Source organism: Panicum virgatum, chromosome 5K, assembly GCF_016808335.1.
Source record: "Panicum virgatum strain AP13 chromosome 5K, P.virgatum_v5, whole genome shotgun sequence".
Lineage (NCBI taxonomy): Eukaryota > Viridiplantae > Streptophyta > Magnoliopsida > Poales > Poaceae > Panicum > Panicum virgatum.
Genome location: NC_053140.1, coordinates 45,382,735 through 45,407,396, shown reverse-complemented (window position 1 = coordinate 45,407,396; position 24,662 = coordinate 45,382,735). Strand labels below are relative to the sequence as shown.

The window sequence follows — 24,662 nt, the reverse complement described above, 5'->3', positions numbered from 1 at the left end:
TTCTAATTTTCAATTAGCATATTTCAATCTACAAAAATAAATATATCTACATGATTGAAGAAAGGAGATTGTGTTTAGTCTAAAAAGATAATCCCGGTTGTAGTGTAGTGTTATTGTTCATAAGATACCCTATTGTGATAATGGTACAAAGCAATATTAAGGCAATGATACCCCATTGTAAAAATTTTAGTAAAATAAACTTTGAACTTTGCATCCCAAAAATTAGAAAACTTTCTACTAACATGTTATAAATTTTGTATTCTCATGAACCCAACTTTACTCTTCAAAAATATGGAACTTTGTGAGAAAACATTCAAAACTTTATCCTTTTACATCTAATACTTCATAATTAAAAACCTTTGCATTCCCATATTGGGAACTTTGTTCTAGCCTATCAGAAACTTTGTATCTCTCGGTTCTAAAACTTTATCTGAAAAAATGTTATTGCCCTAAACATTAGAACACATGAACTTTAGAAATATAACATTACTAACTTTGTACTCCGAACTCTAAAACTTTGTAATTACAACAAATTTAGCATCCAAAAATAGTATGCATGAATGATTGGAAAAAAGAACATTGTGTTTAGTAAAAATAAAAAATAACTAAGTTTGTGTTTAGTATAAACTTTTTATTCTAATCTTTACATTCTATATTCACAGGATTGTTGCTTGCACATTTCAAAAATATAGTACTTATAAAAAAAACTTTATAATTCCAAACTTTGCACTATAAATAAATGGAACTATGTACTGCCAAAATGTAAACTATGCACTCCATGCTACAAAAATTTACATATATTTGAAGTTCTACAGATGGTGCTTTATAGTAGAATCTTGAAAGCTTTTGCTTTTTATATGGAAAAATTTAATAGAATACCTAGCTTCGAATGCATATATTTGAAAAATTAATACTCGTATTTGTGAAAAAAAAACTATGAAGTATATAAAACATCACATGTCCAAACTTATATAGTTCCATGCTAAAACTCTAAACTGACTACTTGAAAACTTTGAATGCAAATATTGAGAACTTTCATATCATGTATATAAAAACTTTGGATAAATGATTACAAAAGTAATAAATATATCAAGCCATGAAATAAAAACTTTGAACCCCTCAATTCACAACACTAACTAAACCTGTATGCCTAACAAAAAAGAGTTCCATGTCATAATGTGGAGTTTTTTTTTGGAGGAGGGCACAACTCTGGCAGATATATTGATAACTTTGTATCTAGAGATGTAAAACTTTGAAATTAGTGTACAATAGCTTTCAGCAGATATTTATTTTGACCTAAACTAATTTATTTTAGTGCCCTCATCACAAATTGACTAATAATACACGCATCTCAAACTGGAACAAAAAACAAAAAAATACATATATATATACAAAAAACAAAAAATACAAAATAAACTGGACCCTTACACACATCGTCGACGAAGCAGGTGAAGCGGAGTGCGCGGCGAGCACGGCGCGGCTGGCTCCTCGACTCCTGCATTGACCAAAATACGGTGGAGCTCGGCGTGGCGGCTGCCTCCTCGTCTCCGGCTTACTCCTCGACGAAGCCGGCAAGATGGAGTGCGCGGCGAGCTCGGCACGGCTGCCTCCTCGACTCCGGCGTTGACCAAAATGCGGTGGACCTCGGCGCAGTGGCTGTCTCTTCGTCTCCGGCTTACTCCCCGATGAAGCAGGCGAGACGGAGTGCGCGGGGACCTCGGTGCGGCTTCCACTCGCTTCTCGTGCGTACTCTGCCTCGGCGCAGATGAATCGTCCGGCAAGCGCGGCGCATGACGTGGAGATCAATGCGGATTTCCGGTGATTCGCTGCTCTGTCTCCCTCGAATCTCTCAAATCCAGCGATCCCCTTTCACCTGCAGCTCGAGGCCAAAGGAAGGAGAAAGGGAAAGATGCATATACGAAGCGGTATCTGAGATTCTGCGGGCTGAATAATTGAAAAGTAGTATCTCTAAGTACATTGCCACTGTTCGCGTACTCTGATACTCTGCTATCCACACTTTGTCCTAACCACGATGGGGCTCCGTACGCGATGCGCCTTGCTGACGCCCGAGCCGTACGCGTCCGACCCGTTCTCGTCCGACCACACGAGACTGCCGAACGCGTAGTTGCTAGCCGCCTCCGCGTCGACGACCTCCAGCTTCACCGTGAACTCCTTCTCCTCGCCGACCCCGAAGCCGAGCACGTCCGGCGCCACCGTCACCCTGACCCCCGCCGGCTCGACCACCGCGACCCTGTACTCGCCGGGCGCGCCGACGTTCCTCACCCGGCGCCTCACCGTGGCGCTGCCGGACAGGCAAGACACGGCGATGGACGGGTAGTTCATGTCCTCGGGGCGGCCGTACGGGCCCCGGCTGCACGCGCACCGCTCGCCGGCGGCGTTGAACAGCGGGAGCAGGAGGCCGCCCAGGACCGAGAGGTTGACGTGGAGGTTCGGGAGCCCGACCGGAAGGCTGCCCTGGAGGTCCTGGACCGGGTTGTGTGTGAGCTTCAGCGAGCAGAGGAAGTTTGTGTAGTCGGCCAGGGTGGTGTCGTACACCAGGCCGGGGTCCAGGGCGGCCACCGGCTTCACGTGGCCGGAGCCGTAGCTGAACGGCGTGGCTGCCGCGCCGGTCTCGTCCTGGATCTGGTTGCCGTCGTTGGCCACGGTGGTCGCTGCAGCGGCAACATGCCAACATGTCAGACCAACGAATTAAGCACGTGTTGTGTTGCAGGTCCGGCGAGCGCAGGACGATGATAGCTAGGAGTAGCTTTGACGCTCCGGCTCACCGGTGGTCATGATCGCCGACTTGATCACGGCGGGGCTCCAGGAGGGGTACTTGGTCCTGAGCAGGCCGGCGACGCCGGCGACGTGGGGGCACGAGATGGAGGTGCCGGACATTATGTTGTAGGGGACGCCGCGCCGGTCATCGAACGGCAGCTCCGTCGGCGAGACCGCGCCGCTGTACGCCGCGATCACGCCGACGCCTGGCGCGGTGATGTCGGGCTGCACGCCACGGATCAGGTCAGCTACACGATCCGCTTGAGCAAACATGAGGGAGGGAGAACCTTGTTGGCTTGGGAGCAGAACAATGTGCGCCAACCTTGAGGATCTGAGGGGCCACGGGGTTCGGCCCTCGGGACGAGAAGTCCGCCATCGCCGGCGCAGGCTTGACGCCGAAACTCGCGTCCGTCGCATTGATGTAGCCCGACGGATTTCTAAAAAATTGAAGTTGAAATGGTGATCAGGCAGCCCAATTTCTAACCAGGGAAGAACGTTACTGATCGGGCGTAACAGTTTTGCTTACTCGGTAGAGCGGAGGTAGTCGAAGAGCCGGACGCACTGCGAGTAGGAGCAGTGCGCCGCCGCGACGAGGTGCGGGTCCGCGACGACGGAGTCCCCGGAGGTGGCGTCGTTGCAGAGGACCATGCCAGCGCCGTCCGCCTGCTTGACCACGTGCCCCTTCTCGACTCTGCTGTTCTCGCCTCTGACGCAGACGACGATCTTGCCGGCCACCTTGGCAGGGTCCAGGGAGCCAGCCAAGCACAAGGACCTGCAGGCAGAGGCAGGCACGCACGAGGAGCCTCATCGATCAGCACGCTGATCCTCCAGTACACACAGTTTTGTGGATGAGTGGATCCAGTAGTTACGAGTTGCTGGCAGGCTGGTTTGCGGCGTTGGCATTCTCCCCGCTGACTATCGGATACGCCTGGCCCAGGGGCAGAGTACTGGCCCCGAGACTTTGCCCCTGCAAAATTTGCAATTTCTCATCCAGAACGGCATGAAAATCTACTACTTTAGCAGTCGGGGCAGCCAGCCAGTTCATGATTTCTTTTTAGTAGTAATGGAGCAAATTACCTCGATGGTGAGGCTGCCGCCGAAGGTGACGTACGCCGGGAAGTCCCTGTCCATGGTGCTCGCGCCGACCGTGAACATCCACGGGGCCACATTGGTGACCGTTCCCGGCTGCGGGCCCCAGTTGCCGGCGGAGCACACGACGGCGACCCCGCTCTGGACCGCGAAGAAGGTGCCGATGGCGATCGGGTCCGAGAGGTAGTCGGAGGCCTCGTCGGAGCCGAGGGAGAGGGAGAGCACGTGCACGCCGTCCGCCACCGCCGCGAGGACGGCCGCGAGGACGGCCGCGAGGACGTCGACGTCGGAGCAGCCGGCCGCGTAGCACGCCTTGTACGCGGCCACGCGCGCCCGCGGCGCGCCCCCCGCGGCCGTGCCCGTCCCGTGGCCGAAGGCGCCGGCGCCCCGGACGTGGGAGCCGCCCGCGGTGGACAGCGTGTGCGAGCCGTGCCCCACGTAGTCCCGCGGCGAGGACAGGTCCTCCTGGCTCGGGAGCTTGCCCCGGTCGCCGGCCAGCCAGAGCTCCGCCTGGAGACCCGCGCTGAAGAACCTCGCGCCGATCAGCTTGCTGCGCGTGCACGACATGAGCCGTCAGCTTCTGCATGAGCGATGGATGTTGCCCACAGGCGGTGCTGGTCATGGATGGTCGTTACTTGTTGCAGCGGAAGGTCGGGTCGCAGCCTCTGTCGCAGACGCCGCGCCAACCCTTGGGGACGCCAAAACCATCGTCTTGGAAGCTCTGGGATTCCGGCCATACGCCTTCATAGTGGGTTCAGGGCCGGGACGCACCAGGCAAATGTCAGAGTGAGCATCTGCAAGCCGTAGATGATACTGGTAGCTGCAGCACCTTACTACCTGGGCTCTGATCAAGTTCCTGAAAGAAAGGGCCCTGCCTGACGCGAGGACTAGCTAAGGCCCTGTTGGTTTGGCCTAGCACAAGTAGCACAAAAATTTTGACCAATAATTAGGGGTATTAAATAAAGGTAATTTGCAAAACTAACTCCACAATCATGCACTACTTCGCAATACGAACCTAATAAGACCTTTGATCGCACGATTAGAGGATGGTACTGTAGCATCACTGTAGCCAATCATCGATTAATTACTGTCATTAGATTCGTCGTGAAAAGTTACACCCATCCGAGAAAAAAATTTGTAAATAAACTTCGTTTAATACTTCATGCATGTGAGATTCTTTTTTCGGGAATCGTGTGCTATGATATTATAGGGAAACCAAACAGAGCCTAAGCTACCGTTTGTTAGGTTGGACCATCAACCATGATGGGATCTGACGATCCTTGCTTAACTAAGGGTCTGTTGTTTAGTTCATTTTGCAAAAAAAATTGCAAAGGAATCTTGGTCATTTGAAGTACTAAATGAAGTCTATTTGCAAAACTTTTTGCATAGATGGGTTGTAAATCGTGAGACGAATCTAATGATGCTAATTAATCCATGTTTAATCAATAATTAGCGGATGGTTACTGTAGCATCACTGTTGCAAATCATGGATTAAGTAGGCTCATTAGATTCGTCTCGGGATTTACAACCCATCCATCAAAAAAAATTTTGTAAATAGACTTCATTTAGTGCTTCAAATTAGCAAGATTCCGTTGTAAAATAATGCGTTTACGGCGTTTTTGCGTTTACATGTAAAGAACTAAACATGGCCTAATTGGGGTTCGAATCATCTTCAGGGCAGTTAAAGAAACATGTCGTGCATCTCAAGGCCTAATGACGCAAGGTCTCGTCACTTAATAGGATCCAAGTACGAGTCAACATTATCTTTATTATTACACAGAAGCATCTTTACCAGGATTGTTCTTGATTTGCAGTCTCATTGTCTAGTTGCTCTAGTAGTTTCTTCGATTTCAAATATGAACTTTTCAATGTTTTTGGTTCGTAATGAAAAGAGTTAGATAATGTAAAATTATTTTCCCCAAGATTCTAGTAATGTGATTGCCAAATCTATACAATTTTTAGATACAAAAATCGTACGACCTCGGCCAAAGGGTAGGATCTTGTCATGTTTTGGTACCTGTGTCGATGTTGCCGATGATTGTGTCCGCACCCAGGTTTGCGGACGACCAAGCGGGGGTTTCCCGTCCGTTCTCCGCGAGGCCGAGGAAGTCCCACGAGCGCGTGGTCCGGAGCCGGAGCAGGGTGCCTGGGCTCACCCTCAACACTCCGGGGAGCTCTGAACCAAAAGTAAAAGGAACGCATCAGCATCCATACGTCGCCGTCTCCCGTCATCACCCAACCAATTAATCCATGCAGTGCAGCAGATCAATCAGCATACAGCATACTTTGGAGGAGCGTCGGGAATCCATCGTCGATCTGCAGCGCGAGGCCGCGGATGACACTGAACTCGTAGAGGATACTGAAGCCGCGTTCAGCCGCGAGGGAAAAAAAAACAGTAAGCGCGCGGCGCCGGTTTCTCAGCAAAATGCGGGCACCATTGCAGCACTGATCAGCGAGCGAAATCTTTTTTTTTTTTGAAACTGAAATCTTTCTTACTCATTGGTGATGGTTGAGAGCAGAGCAAAAGGGTTGGCCGGGAAGTCCTGGAACAAGATCACGCAGGGCTGCAGGCGCGCACAAAAAAAAAAACAAGTCAGAGATCGGCCGGCTCAACGACTTCTTGACACCTGGACGGCTGGATAGCATATCGATCGAAGAACATGGGATGGGACAGCAAAGGGAGCGCCGTTGCCTTCTTGGCGGCCGACGCCGGGGTCTGCAGGGTGAGCAGAAGCACCAGCGCGAGGAGGAAGACGCGCCCGGGGCCCCCTCTCCGCGCCATCGCGCGCGCTCCAGCCTCCAGCTAGCTGCCGTTGACGCACCTACCTGTGGTTGCGCGGCTCGGGCACGCTGGCACGGCCGATTTATAGGCCCCATCCCCAAGGTCAACCGTCTCTGGGTTTTATATGTTATCGGCATGGAGCGCTCGGGCATGACATCCTGGAACCTGGAACCGTGGCGCGGCCGATTTTGCCCTGTTTAGGTCCCGCGCAAATTTTTTTTTATGTAATCTTACTAATTTAAAATACTAAATGAAGTCTATTTATAATTTTTTTTGCACAGATGGATTGTAAATCGCGAGACGAATCTAATGATGCTAATTAATCTATGATTAATCAATAATTAGCGGATGGTTACTGTAGCATTACTGTTGCAATCATGGATTAAGTAGGCTCATTAGATTCGTCTCGCGATTTACATCCCATCTATGCAAAAAGTTTTGTAAATAGACTTCATTTAGTACTTCATACATGTGTCGAAACATTCGATGTGACGATTTTTTTGTGTTTATGGGGGTTTATGGGGTGGGAAAGACTTTATAGGCCCCACGTTATCAGCAGGTAGCCTGGCATCGAAGCAGCTCTCCACATGCGCGCGTATCGCGTGTTCAGACTCCCCGGGATCCGTGCGCATGTGTAATAAAATGTTCAGTTCATCCTGGAAGTGGAAGACGAAGAAGCTCTCTCTGCTTATGGGCTGGTCTAGATTATTGTAAGTATGGCAATACGTCGGGTCCGGTTCGGATGGAGTGTCTGGGCACCAAAAATCGAAATCCGAACCCACTCCGAACTCCAATTCGAGTTAAAATTCATCCTCAAAACTGAAATCCATGGATACCGGAAACCCGACGGATAATCCGAAATCTAATATTTTTTACAAACCAGCTTGATTCGTGGACTAGCGAGGCACCGAGGCCGGCGGTCTGGGCGTGTACTTGTCGGGGGCAGCGCGGGGCTTCGGGTGGGTGCGGCCCAGGGTTTTATTTCCCAACCGGTTTCCGGTAACCGCCGGGCTCCGGTTCCGGTTTACCGGACCGGTTTGACCGGTTACCGGTGGAAACCGGTTGAATTCAAATCCAAATTCAAATAAATTCAAATTTTCCCGTGCAACCGGTTCCGACCGGTTTACCGGCCGGTTTGACCGGTTTACCGGCCGGTTTTACCGGTCGGTTTGACCGGTTTGAAATTCAAAAGCTCCCGTGCAACCGGTTTACTGGCCGGTTTTACCGGTTTACCGACCGGTTTGACCGGTTTACCGGCCGGTTTGACCGGTTTGATCGGTGGGCCTTCATGGGCCGGCCCATTTTTTTTCTTTTTCTTTTTTGATTTAACTTTAAATTCCCACAAACTATACTAAATGAATGAATTTTTTAGAAAATTTGACACCATTAGATTCATCACACCTTGAAGTATTTTTAGGAATTTTTTGGGAATTTTTCATTTTTTGAATTCAAATTTAAAATTTGAATTTTGGCCGGTTGGGTACCGGCCGGAACCGGAACCGGACCGGACCGGTTCCCACCGGTTAGGTTAACCTTGGTGCGGCCAGGGTCGCCAGCGAGGCCGTGCGGCCGTGGGCTGGTGGGGCGCCGTGCGGCTGCTGGCCGGCTGGGCGCCGTGCGGGGTGGGGCGTGGCTGCCTCCGCCAGTAAGCCGTGCACAGGCGCCGCCCGCCCGTGTCGTGCCCATGCGCGCGGGGCGCAGGCGCCGCCCGCCCGTGCCCGTGCTCGTGCGGGGGCGCCGGAGCAGGCGCGGGACGGCGCTGTTTGGGGGGGGGGGGTGGGATGCGGGGGGCGGACGGGAGTCGGGACGGGTGGGGGCTGGGGATTGGGTGAGGAAGAAGAAGGGATTTCAGTTTTATATATCTAGGGTTTCAAGATGGGTCTTTAGTGGGTTGAAGGTTTGGGGCCCCGATGGAGTTCCGCAAGTACAATTTAGGATGTGCTCCAAACCCGAAAAATTTCAAGTACCCAAACACGCACATCCGCGGGTGAAAATCAAGAACCGAACCTAAAACCCACAAACCCGAAACCCGCAGATGTCCGCTCCGAACCCGCCCCGTTGCCATCCATAGGTTCTTGGTTACGTTGCTAATGGATAGCAGTTAGCAGGAGTGGGCTGCTCATCAACAGTAAAGAAAACAAAACAAATATTACTAATATACTATTAGTAATAGGAGGCTCCTTGTAAAAAACTTAGATTCGACGTTGTTTAGATATCTTAATTACCCATATTTGCTATTATAGAAAAATTGACAACATCTGCTATTATAGAAAAAATTAGATCCAACTTAATTTAGAACCTGACGGAGATGGTACGACTGTAGAAGTGAAGGAACCCCTCCATCTTAGATTACAATTTATTTTGATATTTTAGATGCATAGTTTTCAAAGTACCTAAGTAATGTACGTTTAGGTGCATAACAATACATATATTTAAAAAATTTAAAATAAATTGTAATTTAGAACGAAGCTAGTATCTCCCAGCTAAAAAAAATATCCCATACCTGTCGCCTTTTCCATGTCACTCGTGCGCTTTCTATCCAGGGAAAATATCTCCCGACGTGGCACTACACAGTCAAACGCTGAAATGGCTGATCCCTCAGCACTTTCCAGAAATACCCTCGCACGCTTTTCCAGATCATGACGAAGATCGGCAGAATGCGACAGTCGTTTCCCCAAATATCCTGGGGCACTTCTGGAACTTTGCCTCGTCCATCCGCTTCGGCCATAAAAGCGCCTCCCGGGTCGGGTTTAGCGATAAGGGTTTTACTAACATTTGGCCCAAAAAATTTTGCGGCCGAAAAATTCCACCCAATATCCATCCTTGCTTCAGTTCTGTCGACGCGGATCAGCCCTCGTCCTCTCGCCGGAAATCGGTGGTAAGCTGGCTTCTCCCTCATTTCCCCGAGCATTTTCCTTCACTGCTTGTGCGTTTTCCATTTCGGGCATCCTCACTCCTCTGATTGTGGATTGCTAACTTGCGTCGCTGATCGATCCGAGGCGAAGCGCTCGATTCCGTTGTTTCTGATGCTTTTCACGCCGTTTTCTCACGTTTCTGCCGTGAAAATTGCAGCCCAAGGCTCCAAGCGATGGAGATCATCAACGGGGCGGTCCTCCCGCGCTACGCCGCCGCCGCGGCGGGCGCCCTGACCTCCGACGCGAGGGTCAGCGGCCATCTCCAGCTGCTCCGGGGCGTGCGCCTGAGGGGAAGGGCCTGCGGGCTGCAGGCGGACCGCGACAGCTTGCCGCGCAGGTTCTTCGCCCCCCCGCCCCCGCGGCGGCACGGGAGGAGCGACTGGGGCGGCTGGCGAGCTCGCTGCAGCTACGGCTCGTCCTCCGACGGCGACGGCGCCGCGGCCGCCAACTTCGACGCCAGCGGGGAGGAGTTCGTCGACTCCAGCGTCATCGAGGCTGGTAACTGTCCATGCTTTCCCGAACTCCTTTCCTGAACGAGATTTCAGAGTATGCGCCCTCTGAATTAAGTTCACTGCGAAAGAGAACCGAGCTACTTTTCTTTTTTTCGAAAGACCGAGCTACTTTTCTTTGTCAGCTATTAGCTACATGTCACTTGTACCAGGCTACTGTTGTGTGGTGATTAAATGTGAGCTTTAATTTGTCCTTGGCTCCTTGCAGTTGAGCTCAGGAGCGTATCAGATGGCTTTGAGATAAAAATGCGTGACGGCAAAAACTTGAGATGTGTTCAGAACAATCCTCGCGTGCTAAGACTGCGGGACTCTGCGCCGCACCATGCTATTGTGCTCAAGATGGAAGATGGAAGCGACCTTCTGCTCCCCATTATCGTCAGTATGTATCTATTCTTTGCTTGGATACATGTCACATTGCTGCAGATACTTTTCTGATTTTCGAATACGTCCATGCTACTTCCTGCAGTGGAAACACCAAGCATTATGTTGCTGGCTGCACTTCGGAACATTCAAATTGTAAGAGCTGGAACAACTTGCATAAATATTCCTGTAGATGTCGATAAGCATCCACATGCTTCCGGTATGAAATGGTTTTTCTGTATCTCAACTGCACCGACATTATGTTTTTTCCAGCCAAGGCCAACTATTTACAATGTGGTGATGGAGATGACAAAAAGAATGGGGTTTGAGGTGCGTTTAAGATAACATCTTATGTGAACTCAAACTTTACTTACATGTTTGTGTTCTTAAAAGTAAAGATGTTTTATGAATTTTGATGTGTATTGCTACTTTCATATATACTATTTTAGAATCATACACCATAACAATACACACCTCTTCTCTCAAACATGTTCCATTTGATAGACTAGATTTGGGCTTCCTTAATTGGTACTAATAATTTGTTATCTCATCAATCAATTGGGATACTATCTTTTCAGGTACGCTTGGTGCGGATTACGGAGATGGTCCATGATGCGTATTATTCTCGACTATATCTTGCTAAGGTAGCTGTACTCCAAAGCATACTATCAGATAAATAATGCTTATATTGTTCTGAAGTATGGATATATGATGCAGGTTGGGGATGAAGAAGACACCATTAGCTTTGACCTCAAGCCATCAGATGCTATCAACATTGCTTTCCGGTGCAAGGTATGCATTCGCTTCCTCACCTTTCACGGTCTATGTTGACAATATTTTGTTTGAATGATAACTACTGATTATACTGAAAGTGTCGCTTTTATCCTTTTTTTGTCAACTTTTGCGTCTTAACCATACAAGTAATCTAAGCAACAACAGCTAAGCAACCATACCTTTTTATTCCGATCTCGATGCTACACCTTGCTATTGCCGTATGATATGATCTCAATACAATTATTATATGAACAGAGAGACTCTTTTCGCTCTTCTTTTTCTGGGAGTAGAATAAGAGCAAAGAAATTCCAGAAGTTTATACCATTGCTCATTGGATTCTATGATACTTATCCCAATTTTCTCAATCTTCAACCTTAGGTCCCTATCCAAGTTAATAGGCGCATTGCATACAACAATGGATTGAAAGTTGTCCAACCAAAGGCAGAGGAGAGTTTTGTGGGCTCGGACGACATCCAAATCACAAGGCTTGACAGGTAAAGCGGCAGGCCACAAAAACTGTTTTTATTGGTTCCTGCAAAGTCAGGCATCGCGGCTGAAGCCATATAATTTTGCAGGCCCGATGACCAGCCTTGCGGCGAGGCCCAAGAGTTTGATTTGGTCCGCAACATGCTCATCGCTGCCGTAGAAGAACGCTACAAAGATGCTGGTGAGCTCACTATAAATAATTAAACAGTCACGCATTGCAGGCATGCCGTGTGGGATGATGAGTTCCACTTCCACTTCCATCGCAGTGGTGAAGGGTTGTGTATTCTGATTAATCCTTCAAATAGACCGATGGACTGATCCGTTCCCTGGTGTTATTTTCTTTTCCAGCTCAGTACAGAGACCAGCTTTTCATGTTGCGGTCAAAGAAAAAGAACGCAATCTAGCAGGGGCGTGAGCGTCGGACTCATGGGGCTCTCCGCATTAGTGCAGCATTTCAGATCGTCAGGCCTTCGTGGGGGCCGTACATATTAGGAGGCTTTGGCAAAGATTAAGAAGCACCATGTAAATAGTTGCAGAAACTTATGTATATATGTAGTATAGATATGCGCGGAGCATAATTCCGGATACTTTAGCTCAGTTTGCAGTGGCTGTACTCAAACTCAAAGTGGCAGTGGTTGGCTGGTTGCAGTGTCGCACAATTGATCCCAACGCACAGGTGCTGTGCAGCGTGGAGCAAATTGCTCTGACGAGACTTCACGATTTCGTGCACCTACGGCGAGAGGCTTATAAAAGGCAAACTCAATTTAGCAGAGGCCAATATCTAGCCCAACAAGCAAACCAAAACCGTACCAAATAAAATAAGTCAGCCCAGCGCGGCCCAAAAGCCTCCTCGCGTTACACGAGGCCCACACTTCCATGAACGTCTCGTCAAACTGGCGCCTTCGAATCCGGATTCGCAGCCCACCAGAAAGGTCCGCCACGTGCGCGGTGTCACGAGTCCCCCTCTACGCTACGCTACGCTAGATTCGGCGTGCGCCAGGTCGATGGGCCCCAGAGCCCACATCACCGGACACGTGGTCCATGGACCCGGTCCACACGGGAACCGTGCAACTCCGCCTCTCCGCTCCTTCCACCGGGGAAGGGAAAGCAGAAGCTTCTTTCCCCCTCCCTCGAGAAAAAGCATCAAAATTCTCCGATAAAAAGGAGCTTCAAAATTCCCTCTTTGGAAAAAGAGAGAGAGAGAGAATTGGATTCTGTTGGAGTAATGGGCTTGGCCCATTTATTCTAAAGCAATAAAAGAATTTAAAGCCCACTATTAATGTTAGGGAATCAATGTTTAATTCCGTACCGGGAATTGAGGAGGATCTCAACCGACTTAAAAGGTGGACTTCTTGTACACCACTTGTGAAGCCGGTAAGAGGAGGACGGTGAACCACACGCGCGCGCGCGCTCGCTCGCCGCGCCGGGCCGGGCCGGGCCGTGGCCGTGGCCGTGGCCGAGGCGAGGCGCGGCGTGATGGCTATTTTGCCGTTGACAGCAATTAATCGTGCGATTAAACGTGCAATTAAATCTGTAATTAATGGCCATAACCGCATCACCTAAATGACTCTGATGGTGTCCAGGTTCAACGAACCTGAGCACCTGAGTCACTATATAAGGAGTGCCATGCCCCTCATCCATCCTGCACCAGAGCACTGAGGCAACTCGGCTCCTCTCTTCTCCCTCTCCAGTTGCAACAACTGAGTTCCCCAACGCTAATCTCTGCGCGCACAGAAGAATTAGCGTGAGCAGGCCTCCGAAACCTTGCTCGCCTTGAGATCCTGCACGGGATAGGCGGGCAATCAGGTTTTTGGGTAACGCTTTAGCGTGACTGCTCAAAAATACTAAGGCTTTGCCCGATTGTACGACTACTTCCTGGTGGGTAACAGCGCAGCCAATGCCTCCGGCAACGGCCCCGCTTTAGGGTACTCCCTAAAACTTTGGTTATTTATATTGTTTATGCTTATATGTGTGATAAGTATAAACATGTTCACATGTTTTCTTTTACTCCTTAAAGTCATAGAAATATTGCTAGTTTATACATCTAATTTTGGAATTAAAATATACCGAAAATTGCCTAGATTTCTAACAATCCAAAAACCTGATTGTGTTAATAGGCTTTCGGTATCTAGCTTTGCTGCATCAATCAAACCATCACCTTTTGATGGTTCAAATTACAAACGTTGGCAAGAGCGGCTTATACTGTGGTTAACACTATCGAGAGTGATCCATGTGAAAGAGGGTAAGCCTGAACAATTCTCTCCAGAGGAAGGGAGTGCGTTCGATGAGGCTGATATCCTCTTTCGAGGCTTGATCATTAGTGTTCTCGGTGATAACCTGGTGGATTCTTATATCCGGCTGCCAACTGGCAAAGCTTTGTGGGATACTCTTGAGGCTCAATATGGAGTATCTGACGCCGGGAGTGAGTTGTATATCATGGAGCAGTTCCTTGAGTACAGGATGGTCGAAGACCGTTCTGTAGTGGAACAGGCTCATGAAATACATACTCTGGCAAAAGATCTCAAAAATTGCAGCAAAGAGTCCCCATGTGTGTTACCCAATAAGTTTGTGGCTGGAGGTATAATCTCTAAGCTGCCACCTTCTTGGAGGGACTTTGCTACTTCTCTAAAACATAAGAGACAGGAGTTCACAATAGATGGACTCATAGGGACTCTTGATGTTGAGGAGAAGGCGAGAGCAAAGGACATACGTGGGAAAGGAGTTGTTGGTGCTTCAAGTGCCAATCTTGTTCAGAAGAACAACTCCAACAAGAACAAGAAAAAGCCACCGCAGAACCAACCAAAGACTATGAAGACAACCACTTTTAAGAAGAAGAAGAAGACGGGAGCTTGCTATGTGTGCGCTAGTACGGATCACTTTGCTGCAAAGTGTCCGAACCGCAAAGGCAACAACTCCGCCAACATGATTATTAGCGAGCCTGGAGGAACTTCGGGGTACGGTAATTTATTACCTACTGTTCTTTCAGTCTTTGGTTCACCCGAGTGGTGGGTTGATACTGGTGCTAATATTCATGTTTGTGCTGATGCTTCTTTGTTCTCTTCTTACCAGACCGGCGAGACTTCCTCCTTGCTGATGGGGAACGGATCACATGCGCGTGTTCTTGGTGTTGGTACGGTAAATCTGAAGTTTACTTCGGGGAAGACCGTGCAGCTGAAGAACGTGCAGCATGTCCCCACCATCAAGAAGAATTTAGTCAGCGGCTCTCTACTGTGTAGAGATGGTTTCAAATTAGTCTTTGAGTCCAATAAATGTATCTTGTCTAAGTTTGGTACTTTTGTTGGAAAAGGTTATGAAAGCGGAGGTTTGTTCCGTCTTTCTTTGTCAGATGTTTGTAATAAAATTGCATACAATGTTATTAACGTTGATGAAACAAATGTTTGGCATTCGAGGCTTTGTCACGTTAATTTTTGTTGTATGATGCGCTTAGCTAATTTGAGCTTAATTCCAAAGTTCACTTTTGTCAAAAATTCTAAGTGTCATGTATGTGTTGAATCAAAACAAACTCGTAAGCCTCATAAGACCGCGGAGGCAAGGAGCTTGGCACCCTTAGAATTAATTCATTCCGATTTGTGCGAAATGAATGGAGTGTTGACAAAAGGTGGTAAAAAATATTTCATGACTTTGATTGATGATAGTACTAGATTTTGTTACATCTATTTGTTGAAGTCAAAAGATGAAGCTTTACACTACTTTAAAATCTATAAAGCTGAAGTAGAAAACCAACTTGAGAGAAAGATCAAAAGAGTTAGGTCAGATCGTGGTGGCGAGTATTTCTCAAATTTATTCACTTTATTTTGCGAGGAACATGGTATTATTCATGAGAGGACGCCTCCCTATTCACCTCAGTCAAATGGGGTTGCCGAAAGAAAGAACCGCACTCTAACGGATTTGGTTAACGCCATGTTAGATACAGCGGGACTTTCCAAGGAATGGTGGGGTGAGGCTATATTGACTGCATGTCATGTCCTAAACCGTGTTCCTACAAAGAATAAAGAGATAACTCCTTTCGAGGAATGGGAGAAGAAAAGGCCAACACTGTCATACTTACGTACATGGGGTTGTTTGGCAAAAGTGAGTGTGCCAATAACCAAGAAACGTAAGCTTGGACCTAAAACTGTGGATTGTATCTTTCTAGGTTATGCTATTCACAGCGTTGGATATAGATTTTTAATAGTGAAATCTGGAGTACCTGACATGCATGTTGGTACTATAATGGAGTCCAGAGATGCTACATTTTTTGAAAACATTTTTCCCATGAGAGATGAAACAAGTTCATCTAGGCAAGAGTTCATCAAGGATGATGGCTCTGCTGAGCCGATAGAACACAATGAACATACACTTGTAGAAAATTCTGAGGAGGATAACAATGATGCTCCGAGAAAGAGCAAGAGACAAAGGACTGTAAAGTCTTTTGGTGATGATTTCATTGTATACCTCATAGATGATACACCCAGAACCATTGAAGAGGCATATTCATCTCCTGATGCTGACTATTGGAAGGAAGCAGTAAGGAGTGAGATGGATTCTATTATGTCTAATGGAACCTGGGAGGTCGTTGAACGTCCTTATGGATGTAAACCGGTTGGATGCAAGTGGGTGTTCAAGAAAAAGCTTAGGCCAGATGGTACTATTGAAAAGTACAAGGCTAGGCTTGTGGCCAAGGGTTATACACAAAAAGAAGGAGAAGATTTCTTTGACACTTATTCACCAGTTGCCCGATTGACCACAATTCGAGTGTTACTTTCCTTGGCAGCCTCTTATGGTCTTCTCGTTCATCAGATGGACGTTAAGACGGCTTTCCTCAATGGAGAGTTAGAAGAGGAGATCTATATGGATCAGCCGGATGGGTTTGTATCAAAGGGTCAAGAAGGAATGGTTTGTAAGTTGTTAAAATCTTTATATGGTCTCAAGCAAGCGCCTAAGCAGTGGCATGAAAAGTTTGATAGAACTTTGACCTCTGCCGGCTTTGTTGTGAACGAAGCTGACAGATGTGTGTACTATCGCTATGGTGGGGCTGAAGGAGTGATTTTGTGCTTGTATGTGGATGACATACTGATCTTTGGCACTAGCCTTAATGTGATTAAGGAAGTCAAAGAGTTTTTATCTCAAAATTTTGAGATGAAGGATCTGGGAGAAGCTGATGTTATCCTTAATATAAAGCTGGTAAAAGAGATCAATGGTGGGGTGATTCTTACACAGTCTCACTATGTGGAGAAGGTGTTAAGTCGCTTTGGTTATAGTGACTATAAACCTGTCTCAACACCATATGATGCCAGTTTAATTCTTAGAAAGAACAAAAGGATAATGCGAGATCAGCTGAGATATTCTCAGATCATTGGTTCATTAATGTATTTAGCGAGCGCTACAAGACCTGATATCTCGTTTGCTGTAAGCAAACTGAGCCGGTTTGTTTCAAACCCGGGAGATGATCATTGGAAGGGTCTTGAAAGAGTAATGCGCTATCTGAAGGGGACAATGAACTATGGAATTCACTACACCGGGTACCCAAGGGTACTAGAAGGGTATAGTGATTCAAATTGGATTTCTGATGCTGATGAGATAAAGGCCACAAGTGGATATGTGTTTACACTTGGTGGTGGAGCTGTTTCCTGGAAGTCTTGCAAGCAGACCATCTTAACGAGGTCAACTATGGAAGCAGAACTCACAGCATTAGATACCGCCACTGTTGAGGCTGAGTGGCTTCGTGAGCTCCTTATGGACTTGCCGATAGTTGAAAAACCGTTACCGGCAATCCTAATGAACTGTGACAATCAAACGGTAATTGTCAAGGTGAATAGTTCAAAGGATAACATGAAGTCATCTAGACATGTGAAAAGGCGGTTGAAATCTGTCAGAAAATTGAGAAACTCCGGAGTTATAGCCCTGGACTATGTTCAGACGGCTAAAAATCTGGCAGATCAGTTTACAAAGGGTCTTTCACGAAATGTGATAGACAATGCATCTATGGAATTGGGCTTGAGACCCACGTGAGTCATTCTATAGTGGAAACCTGTCCTATGTGATCGGAGATCCCGTGAATTAGGATGGTGAAACAAAACTAAAGTCTGACTGTGAGAAGAGAACCTTTGTGAAAAGGGCTCATTCCTGTGTATAAGGTGCATTTCTCTTCTAATCTGTATGGCAGGTTGGTCTATACCTTAATGTGTGCCAGGTGGTTTCTTTTAAACAAATGAGTTGTTTTCTTGAAACAAAAGATGTTGTCCTACAGAACATCTGAAAGGAACACACCTATATGAGTTTGACCACTGGTCATGGTCTATGAGAATTGGGTATTCTCTAGAAACTCATGAAGGGCCTGGAGTATGACTTATAAGCTCCAAACCGCGGGGATGCTTTTGCAGCCTAGTACCAGTGTAGGGCTCTGGTCAAACTTGTTTGCACAAAACTGGCAATTCAAGGCATAGTCCATTGCACAGTTGTGAATAAGTGTAGCCTTTGTCCTAGATGGAAGTTCAACTTAACAGTCTCTGTCGAATACTGGTATATCAAAGAGAGAATGAGGGTATTTCTAGTGTGGCTTGAATTTCTTGGTGGGGATTGTTGGAGTAATGGGCTTGGCCCATTTATTCTAAAGCAATAAAAGAATTTAAAGCCCACTATTAATGCTAGGGAATCAATGTTTAATTCCGTACCGGGAATTGAGGAGGATCTCAACCGACTTAAAAGGTGGACTTCTTGTACACCACTTGTGAAGCCGGTAAGAGGAGGACGGTGAACCACACGCGCGCGCGCGCTCGCTCGCCGAGCCGGGCCGGGCCGTGGCCGTGGCCGTGGCCGTGGCCGTGGCCGAGGCCGAGGCCGAGGCCGAGGCGAGGCGCGGCGCGGCGCGGCGCGGCCGGCCGGACGGGCGGTGCGGCGCGGCGCGGCGTGGCGCGGTGTGATGTGATGGCTATTTTGCCGTTGACAGCAATTAATCGTGCGATTAAACGTGCAATTAAATATGTAATTAATGGCCATAACCGCATCACCTAAATGACTCTGATGGTGTCCAGGTTCAACGAACCTGAGCACCTGAGTCACTATATAAGGAGTGCCATGCCCCTCATCCATCCTGCACCAGAGCACTGAGGCAACTCGGCTCCTCTCTTCTCCCTCTCCAGTTGCAACAACTGAGTTCCCCAACGCTAATCTCTGCGCGCACAGAATTAGCGTGAGCAGGCCTCCGAAACCTTGCTCGCCTTGAGATCCTGCACGGGATAGGCGGGCAATCAGGTTTTTGGGTAACGCTTTAGCGTGACTGCTCAAAAATACTAAGGCTTTGCCCGAGTGTACGACTACTTCCTGGTGGACGAGCCGAACAACTACGTCGACTACATTCTGGTGGCCGAACGACTACGTCGACTACATCTTGGTGACCGTTCGTGGGACTGCACTGCGAACATCTTCCTGCACCGATTTAGTTCGACTACTTCGACTGAGGCCAACCGAGTAGATGTCTACTCCAGTTGGTAACAGCGCAGCCAATGCCTCCGGCAACGGCCCCGCTTTAGGGTACTCCCTAAAACTTTGGTTATTTATATTGTTTATGCTTATATGTGTGATAAGTATAAACATGTTCACATGTTTTCTTTTACTCCTTAAAGTCATAGAAATATTGCTAGTTTATACATCTAATTTTGGAATTAAAATATACCGAAAATTACCTAGATTTCTAACAGATTCGGAGCGATCCGCCATTCGCGCACTCCTCGATCGACAGCCGTCGGCGCAAGGGGTTAGTGCCACAGTGAGGGCTTTGGAGTTGGAAACCCCCCCCCCCCCCCCCCCCCCGGAGGAATCGGAGGGAGGGCTGGGGCTCGGGAGGGAGGGAATGTCGGGGCCCGTCGATCGGTCCGCGACGCCGAGTGAGTGCCAAGATGTTTTCTTGCTTCACAACTACATGTCCTTGACGATTCCTTTACGCTACGCGCTGTGCTTTCTTGTTTCGGTGTCGTGGGGGGTTGGCAAGTGCGTTTGGTTCATCTCGGTTCAGTTGTAGCTGCGTTTGTTGTATTATTAAGATTGTTTCTTTTGGGCTCAATACTGTCAGTCAAGAAGATGAGAAATAACTCAAAGCAACACACGCCCTCTCTGAATTGCATAATTTGATTCGAGAAGCCGAGATTATTTCTGCTAAATTGATGCCCTGGGGTGAACGTTGTGATTTTTACTCTTCTAGTCTGGTGCATATGAATTATGACATCAATTTAGCTTTTTTTTCCAACGTGCCAATGACTGCGTAGTTTTTCGTTCATTGTGTAGCATGGTAATCTTCTAGTTTTCCTAGTGATTAGTATGACTGCTCTACTGATTTCCATTTGGTATACAGTGGAAACAATGATAATACTTCAATACTTGGATGCAGTCTATGAAGGCCATGCACGCAGCGATGAGAAGAGAGAGTGCAATTCTGATGAAGAGAACTCAGAAGGAGAAAGGAAGGTCAGAAGGGGCACTTTCAAGAAGAGAGCGATTAACGCAGGGCATAAGTTTAGGCATTCCTTAAGAAGGAAGAGTAGAACGAAGAGTGGCAACCATGTAGTCTCCATAGAAGACATAAGAGATGTTCAAGAGTTGGAGATTGTCGAAAGGTTCCGCCGGTGTCTACTTGATGAGGACCTGTTGCCAGAACGTCACGATGATTATCACACAATGTTGAGGTATCAATGCATCACATTTGCTCATTTCGGAGTCTTCGGGTTTTTCTCTTCCATGGGTTTTCTCTTCCCGCAGCAGATTTTAGTTGTTAATTTATCATGAACAGAAAATCGCCTCCTTATTTGGTCTAAAATTTCTCTGTATGCCCTTTGCATCTAGGTTCCTGAAAGCAAGGAAATTTAATATCGAGAAAGCAAAGCATATGTGGTCAGGAATGCTTAAATGGAGGAAAGAATTCGGGGTTGACAATATAGAGGTAAAGCTAATACTGAAACAGATACCACAAGCTATATGTAATTCTTTCTGTGTGTTTACTTCTAAAATCTCAACTGGTCCTTTAGGAATTTGACTACAGTGAATTACATGAAGTTGTGAAGTACTATCCCCAATTTTATCATGGTGTGGACAAAGAGGGAAGGCCTGTTTACATAGAATTAATTGGAAAAGTTGATACAAACAAACTAGTACAAATCACAACTATTGACCGGTATGTAAAATATCACGTCAAGGAGTTTGAGAGATGTCTTCAAATGCGGTTTCCTGCTTGCTCTATTGCTGCGAAAAAGCACATAGACTTGTCTACTACTATCTTGGATGTGCAAGGAGTGGTATGTGATTTCTATGGCCAACATTGCCCTCAACAAACTTTTATTTTATGGGGTTAGCATACCAATTAACTTATTTTTTCTAAGTCAAGGGCCTAAAGAACTTCTCAAAAGATGCAAGGGAGCTAATAATGCGATTGCAGAAGATCAACAATGACAATTATCCAGAGGTATGATATTCCCAACTTCAGTGCTAGTTTTCACTATTTTCTGGCCAAGCCTTCTCCCATGTGCTCATTGATTCGCTATTTATCTGGGGTTATACAGGGAAATAACTTTCTAATGCACTCTGAATGCTGTTGCAGACCTTACACCAATTGTACATCATAAATGCTGGCCAAGGCTTCAAGATGTTATGGGGTACAATTAAATCATTTCTTGATCCAGAAACTGCTTCAAAAATCCACGTATGGTTGGAACTGCTTACTGCTTTGATCTTACCATTCATGTGTAGTTTTTGGTTTATATACTGATTTTCTCCGATCTTCTCACATCAAGGTCCTTGGAAGCAAGTATCAAACTAAATTACTTGAAATAATTGATGGCAGGTTAGGATCTCAACTCATGTTAATTCGTCTTTTGCTTGGGTTTCATCTAATATTTCCTTATTCCATATTTTCAGTGAACTTCCAGATTTTCTTGGTGGCAACTGCAGGTGTGAAGAGTACGGTGGTTGTCCGAAATCAGATAAAGGCCCTTGGAAGGACCCTGAAATTATCAAGGTATTTTCCTAGAAATGTCCTTATTGTTTTGATGGCTCTCCTATTTTATTTAATATTTATAATGCTAAATAAAGGTTTCCATGCTCCAGAGGGTCCTCAATGGTGAAGCAAATTATGGTCGGCGAGTTTTTGCTGTATCAAGCATCAATCAGAAGGAAGTTGGTTATACTGAACCTCAAGACTCAACTGTAAGTGTGCTTTACATGGAGGTTACTTTGACACCCTTTTGAAATTTGCATTACATACCTTAAGACATTTTCCCCTCAGGATCAGGGAAAAGGCAACGATGCCTCTGCTGAATCTAGTTCTGAGGTGGAAGACGTTTCTTCTCCTACTGCTTCAGTGAACCATATCATAAGCCCTAATTTGACCCATGTGCACGAGGCAAGTGTCTTTTTTCTCTTTGAATGCCCACACAATCCTTGATGAGTACGCTATCCTACAATTTTTACCACTTCCGTTAATTTTCAGTTGCATGAGATAAATGCTTTCTTTGGGGCTACTGCTTCTTAGTTTGTGGCCTCTTTTTCTTCTTCTAATCCTTTTAGTTGGTCAATATGATGATTAATAGCTGTTTCACTGTTTGCAGTCAAAATTTCCAGGACATGCTTCCACATCTGATGCTCCTCCCATTGTAGAGGATAGCATCCCTGTTGTTGACAAGGTTGTGGATACATGCTCTGATCCAAGAAACAGCTCAGTGGCTTCCACCTCAGGTCTTTGTGTAATCCTGTCATTCAGATACTGTTATTAAGATGTTACTGTGATTTATGACCAACTGGAAACATTGTTTCCACACTGAGCAATCTAACTTTGATGATATTGGGCATCTTGCACTTGTTTCTAAGATTAGTAGGATATATGCTGATAAGCTAGCTTTGTGAATTATATTGACTGATTTTGATGCATGTTTCACGCAGGTTCTTTCTCCTTGAGAAATACACCTGCAACACTGGGAGGACTTAAAACTCAAATTATTGTGTGGTTGACATTCTTAATCGTGAGCCTTTTGGCTTTCCTTCGTTCTGTCCTGTGCATAATGACTAAAAGGCTCACAAATCAGGCCATTACCTGTGATCACTATAGTGCCGAGTTCCCTCCTCAAGGATATACGGGAAATGGTACCCTTACATCTGTGTTGAGACGGCTTGATGAACTGGAGGAGAAGGTACAGACATTTGAAGTAAAGCCACCCCAAGTGCCATTCGAAAAGGAGGAATTGCTAAATGCAGCCGTCCACCGTGTTGATGCGTGTTGATGCGTTAGAAGCTGAGCTGATTTCTATGAAGAAGGTACTCCTGCTTCCTTAGAGGGAAAAAAATACTCCCTCTATTTGTTTTTAGTAGTGTATTAGGATTTTAACAAGTCAAACTTTATAGATTTTGACCTACTAAAAATGATTAGAGTTGGTAGTTCTCAATCAGTGACACCAGGTTGACTAGTTTGGTATATTAAATTTTTTGAAGGTAAAAACATTTGTTGTGAGGTAAATTTTTTTAGCCCTGTAAATACATCCAAGAATGTGGCCGTTCATAATCATCTTGTTTTCCTCACCAGAATTGGCATTCTAGAAAAATGCATCTTTTTTTTCTGGATTAACACTTATCTATATATCTTATATAAGTGCAACCCACTAAAAGTCATTAATAGCTATTTCTCTCACTTGTGGTGAAGCCACATCATCGTTTTATTTCAACCATTGGATATGAATGAAAGCTCATATCTTGGTCTTCCGCAACCCACTAAGATTTCTTACCTTTTTACTTGGTTTTATATTGCCATATGAACAATTTTTATGACAGAATTAGCAACAAAATATTAAAAAAATAATGTAAGTGCTGACATCCCTCATTCATTTTTGTCACACCCATTCCTAAGATCCTATTATACTACAGTAATACAGATCACGATGGTGGAGAATCCATAACCAATTCAAAATATCTACATTGGTCTAATGAAACATAGGTACTAATAAAACTATTAAACAAAATATATTCTTTCCGATTATCAACTTTTCACACAATTGCGTTGCTCACACTTAATTTTTTTAAAAAAAATATAGAAACTTCACTTATCCAAGAGAGTCAATACAAAGTCCAATTTATTGCTTCACAAAATGATGCGGATATTTCCATTTCCTCCCGAAATAAAATTTACCCATCCTTATCATAACTATTATGATTCTTCTTTTTATCAGTTTATGCAACTAGAACTTCTTATACGTACATCGACTTCCATATTTAAGCATTTTTTATATATAAACATGCCATATATCTGCAATGTTAAAATTGGCTGCAACTTCATAACTCTATCTTTTCAACACACTCAACTTCAACATTTTTGCCCTGAAATCCCGCAGCAACGCGCGGAGTATTCAACTAGTTTCTCTCATATGCAGGCCCTGTATGAGGCATTGATTCGGCAGGATGAGCTGCTTGCCTACATTGACCGGCAACAGACAGTCAAGTTTTGTGTAAGTTATGGGTGCTCCTAACTTCCTATAGTTTGCGTTTCACAAAAAAAACCTTCCTATAGTTTGCTCTTTCCTCTCAAGAGAGGTTCATGTCCTATATGCTCCTCTTCCGGTCTACAGAAGTACCATGTACGCAATTTAATTTTTGTCCATCCATTTGCAGAGAAAGAAGCTGTGCTTCTAAGTCCTGGAGCACCTGCTACCTTTTCCCTTTCTCTTGCGATAGATGGCGTCTGCTGCTGTCGACCCAGAACACTTGCAAACAATTTTTCATTTTTTTCGTTGTAAAGTACTGTAATTATTAGGAATTAGAGGAACAGATAGGGTTGGAGACATTGAGTAGCCGTGCAGCTTCTGTCGAGACCTTGTTTCAGCAGGAAAGGGAAAAAAAGGTTTGAGATCTTGTTTGAATGTTCACCCGAGATGATTACCGCCATGGGGATGGATTTTACATGCCCTGTTTTTTTTACCAACATGCCGTTGTTTTACC

General features: G+C 46.0%; 2 protein-coding genes and 1 pseudogene across 4 annotated transcripts; 2 read left to right on the top strand and 1 right to left on the bottom strand.

The window, feature by feature from the left end:
• Positions 1-1,894: 1,894 nt before the first annotated feature.
• On the bottom strand, positions 1,895-6,649 carry LOC120707754 (subtilisin-like protease SBT5.3). The gene is made up of 11 exons (XM_039992753.1): positions 6,560-6,649; positions 6,368-6,431; positions 6,153-6,236; positions 5,885-6,043; positions 4,503-4,608; positions 3,856-4,417; positions 3,648-3,745; positions 3,305-3,550; positions 3,101-3,215; positions 2,787-3,003; positions 1,895-2,672 (listed from the first exon to the last, which is right to left on the bottom strand). Exons 1-11 carry the CDS (start codon positions 6,647-6,649, stop codon positions 2,008-2,010), a joined length of 2,406 nt encoding a protein of 801 aa, XP_039848687.1. The 3' UTR covers positions 1,895-2,007.
• A 2,724-nt stretch (positions 6,650-9,373) lies between these two features.
• Positions 9,374-12,352, top strand: LOC120707753 (bifunctional nuclease-like). Of its 3 annotated transcripts, none has more exons than XM_039992751.1 (10): positions 9,375-9,527; positions 9,722-10,062; positions 10,282-10,452; positions 10,540-10,589; positions 10,707-10,763; positions 11,012-11,077; positions 11,151-11,225; positions 11,586-11,701; positions 11,783-11,874; positions 12,042-12,352. In XM_039992751.1, exons 2-10 carry the CDS (start codon positions 9,738-9,740, stop codon positions 12,095-12,097), a joined length of 1,008 nt encoding a protein of 335 aa, XP_039848685.1. In that variant the 5' UTR covers positions 9,375-9,527; positions 9,722-9,737; the 3' UTR covers positions 12,098-12,352. The 3 variants fall into 3 exon arrangements, with proteins under 3 accessions (XP_039848684.1, XP_039848685.1, XP_039848686.1); XM_039992752.1 differs by having other exon boundaries at positions 11,783-11,914; XM_039992750.1 differs by having other exon boundaries at positions 9,374-9,527; positions 10,540-10,763.
• Positions 12,353-12,773: 421 nt separating this feature from the next.
• On the top strand, positions 12,774-24,589 carry LOC120707752 (annotated as a pseudogene).
• Positions 24,590-24,662: the final 73 nt, after the last annotated feature.

Coding starts and splice junctions, on each gene's coding strand:
- LOC120707753 (XM_039992750.1), top strand. CDS start 9,738: ATGGAGATCATCAACGGGGCGGTCCTCCCGCGCTACGCCGCCGCCGCG. Junction 10,764..11,011: donor CAAAAAGAATGGGGTTTGAG/GTGCGTTTAAGA, acceptor CTATCTTTTCAG/GTACGCTTGGTGCGGATTAC. Junction 11,078..11,150: donor CTCGACTATATCTTGCTAAG/GTAGCTGTACTC, acceptor TATATGATGCAG/GTTGGGGATGAAGAAGACAC.
- LOC120707754 (XM_039992753.1), bottom strand. CDS start 6,649: ATGGCGCGGAGAGGGGGCCCCGGGCGCGTCTTCCTCCTCGCGCTGGTG. Junction 6,237..6,367: donor TCTGCTCTCAACCATCACCA/ATGAGTAAGAAA, acceptor TCGCGGCTGAAC/GCGGCTTCAGTATCCTCTAC. Junction 3,004..3,100: donor TGGCCCCTCAGATCCTCAAG/GTTGGCGCACAT, acceptor CGTGGCGTGCAG/CCCGACATCACCGCGCCAGG.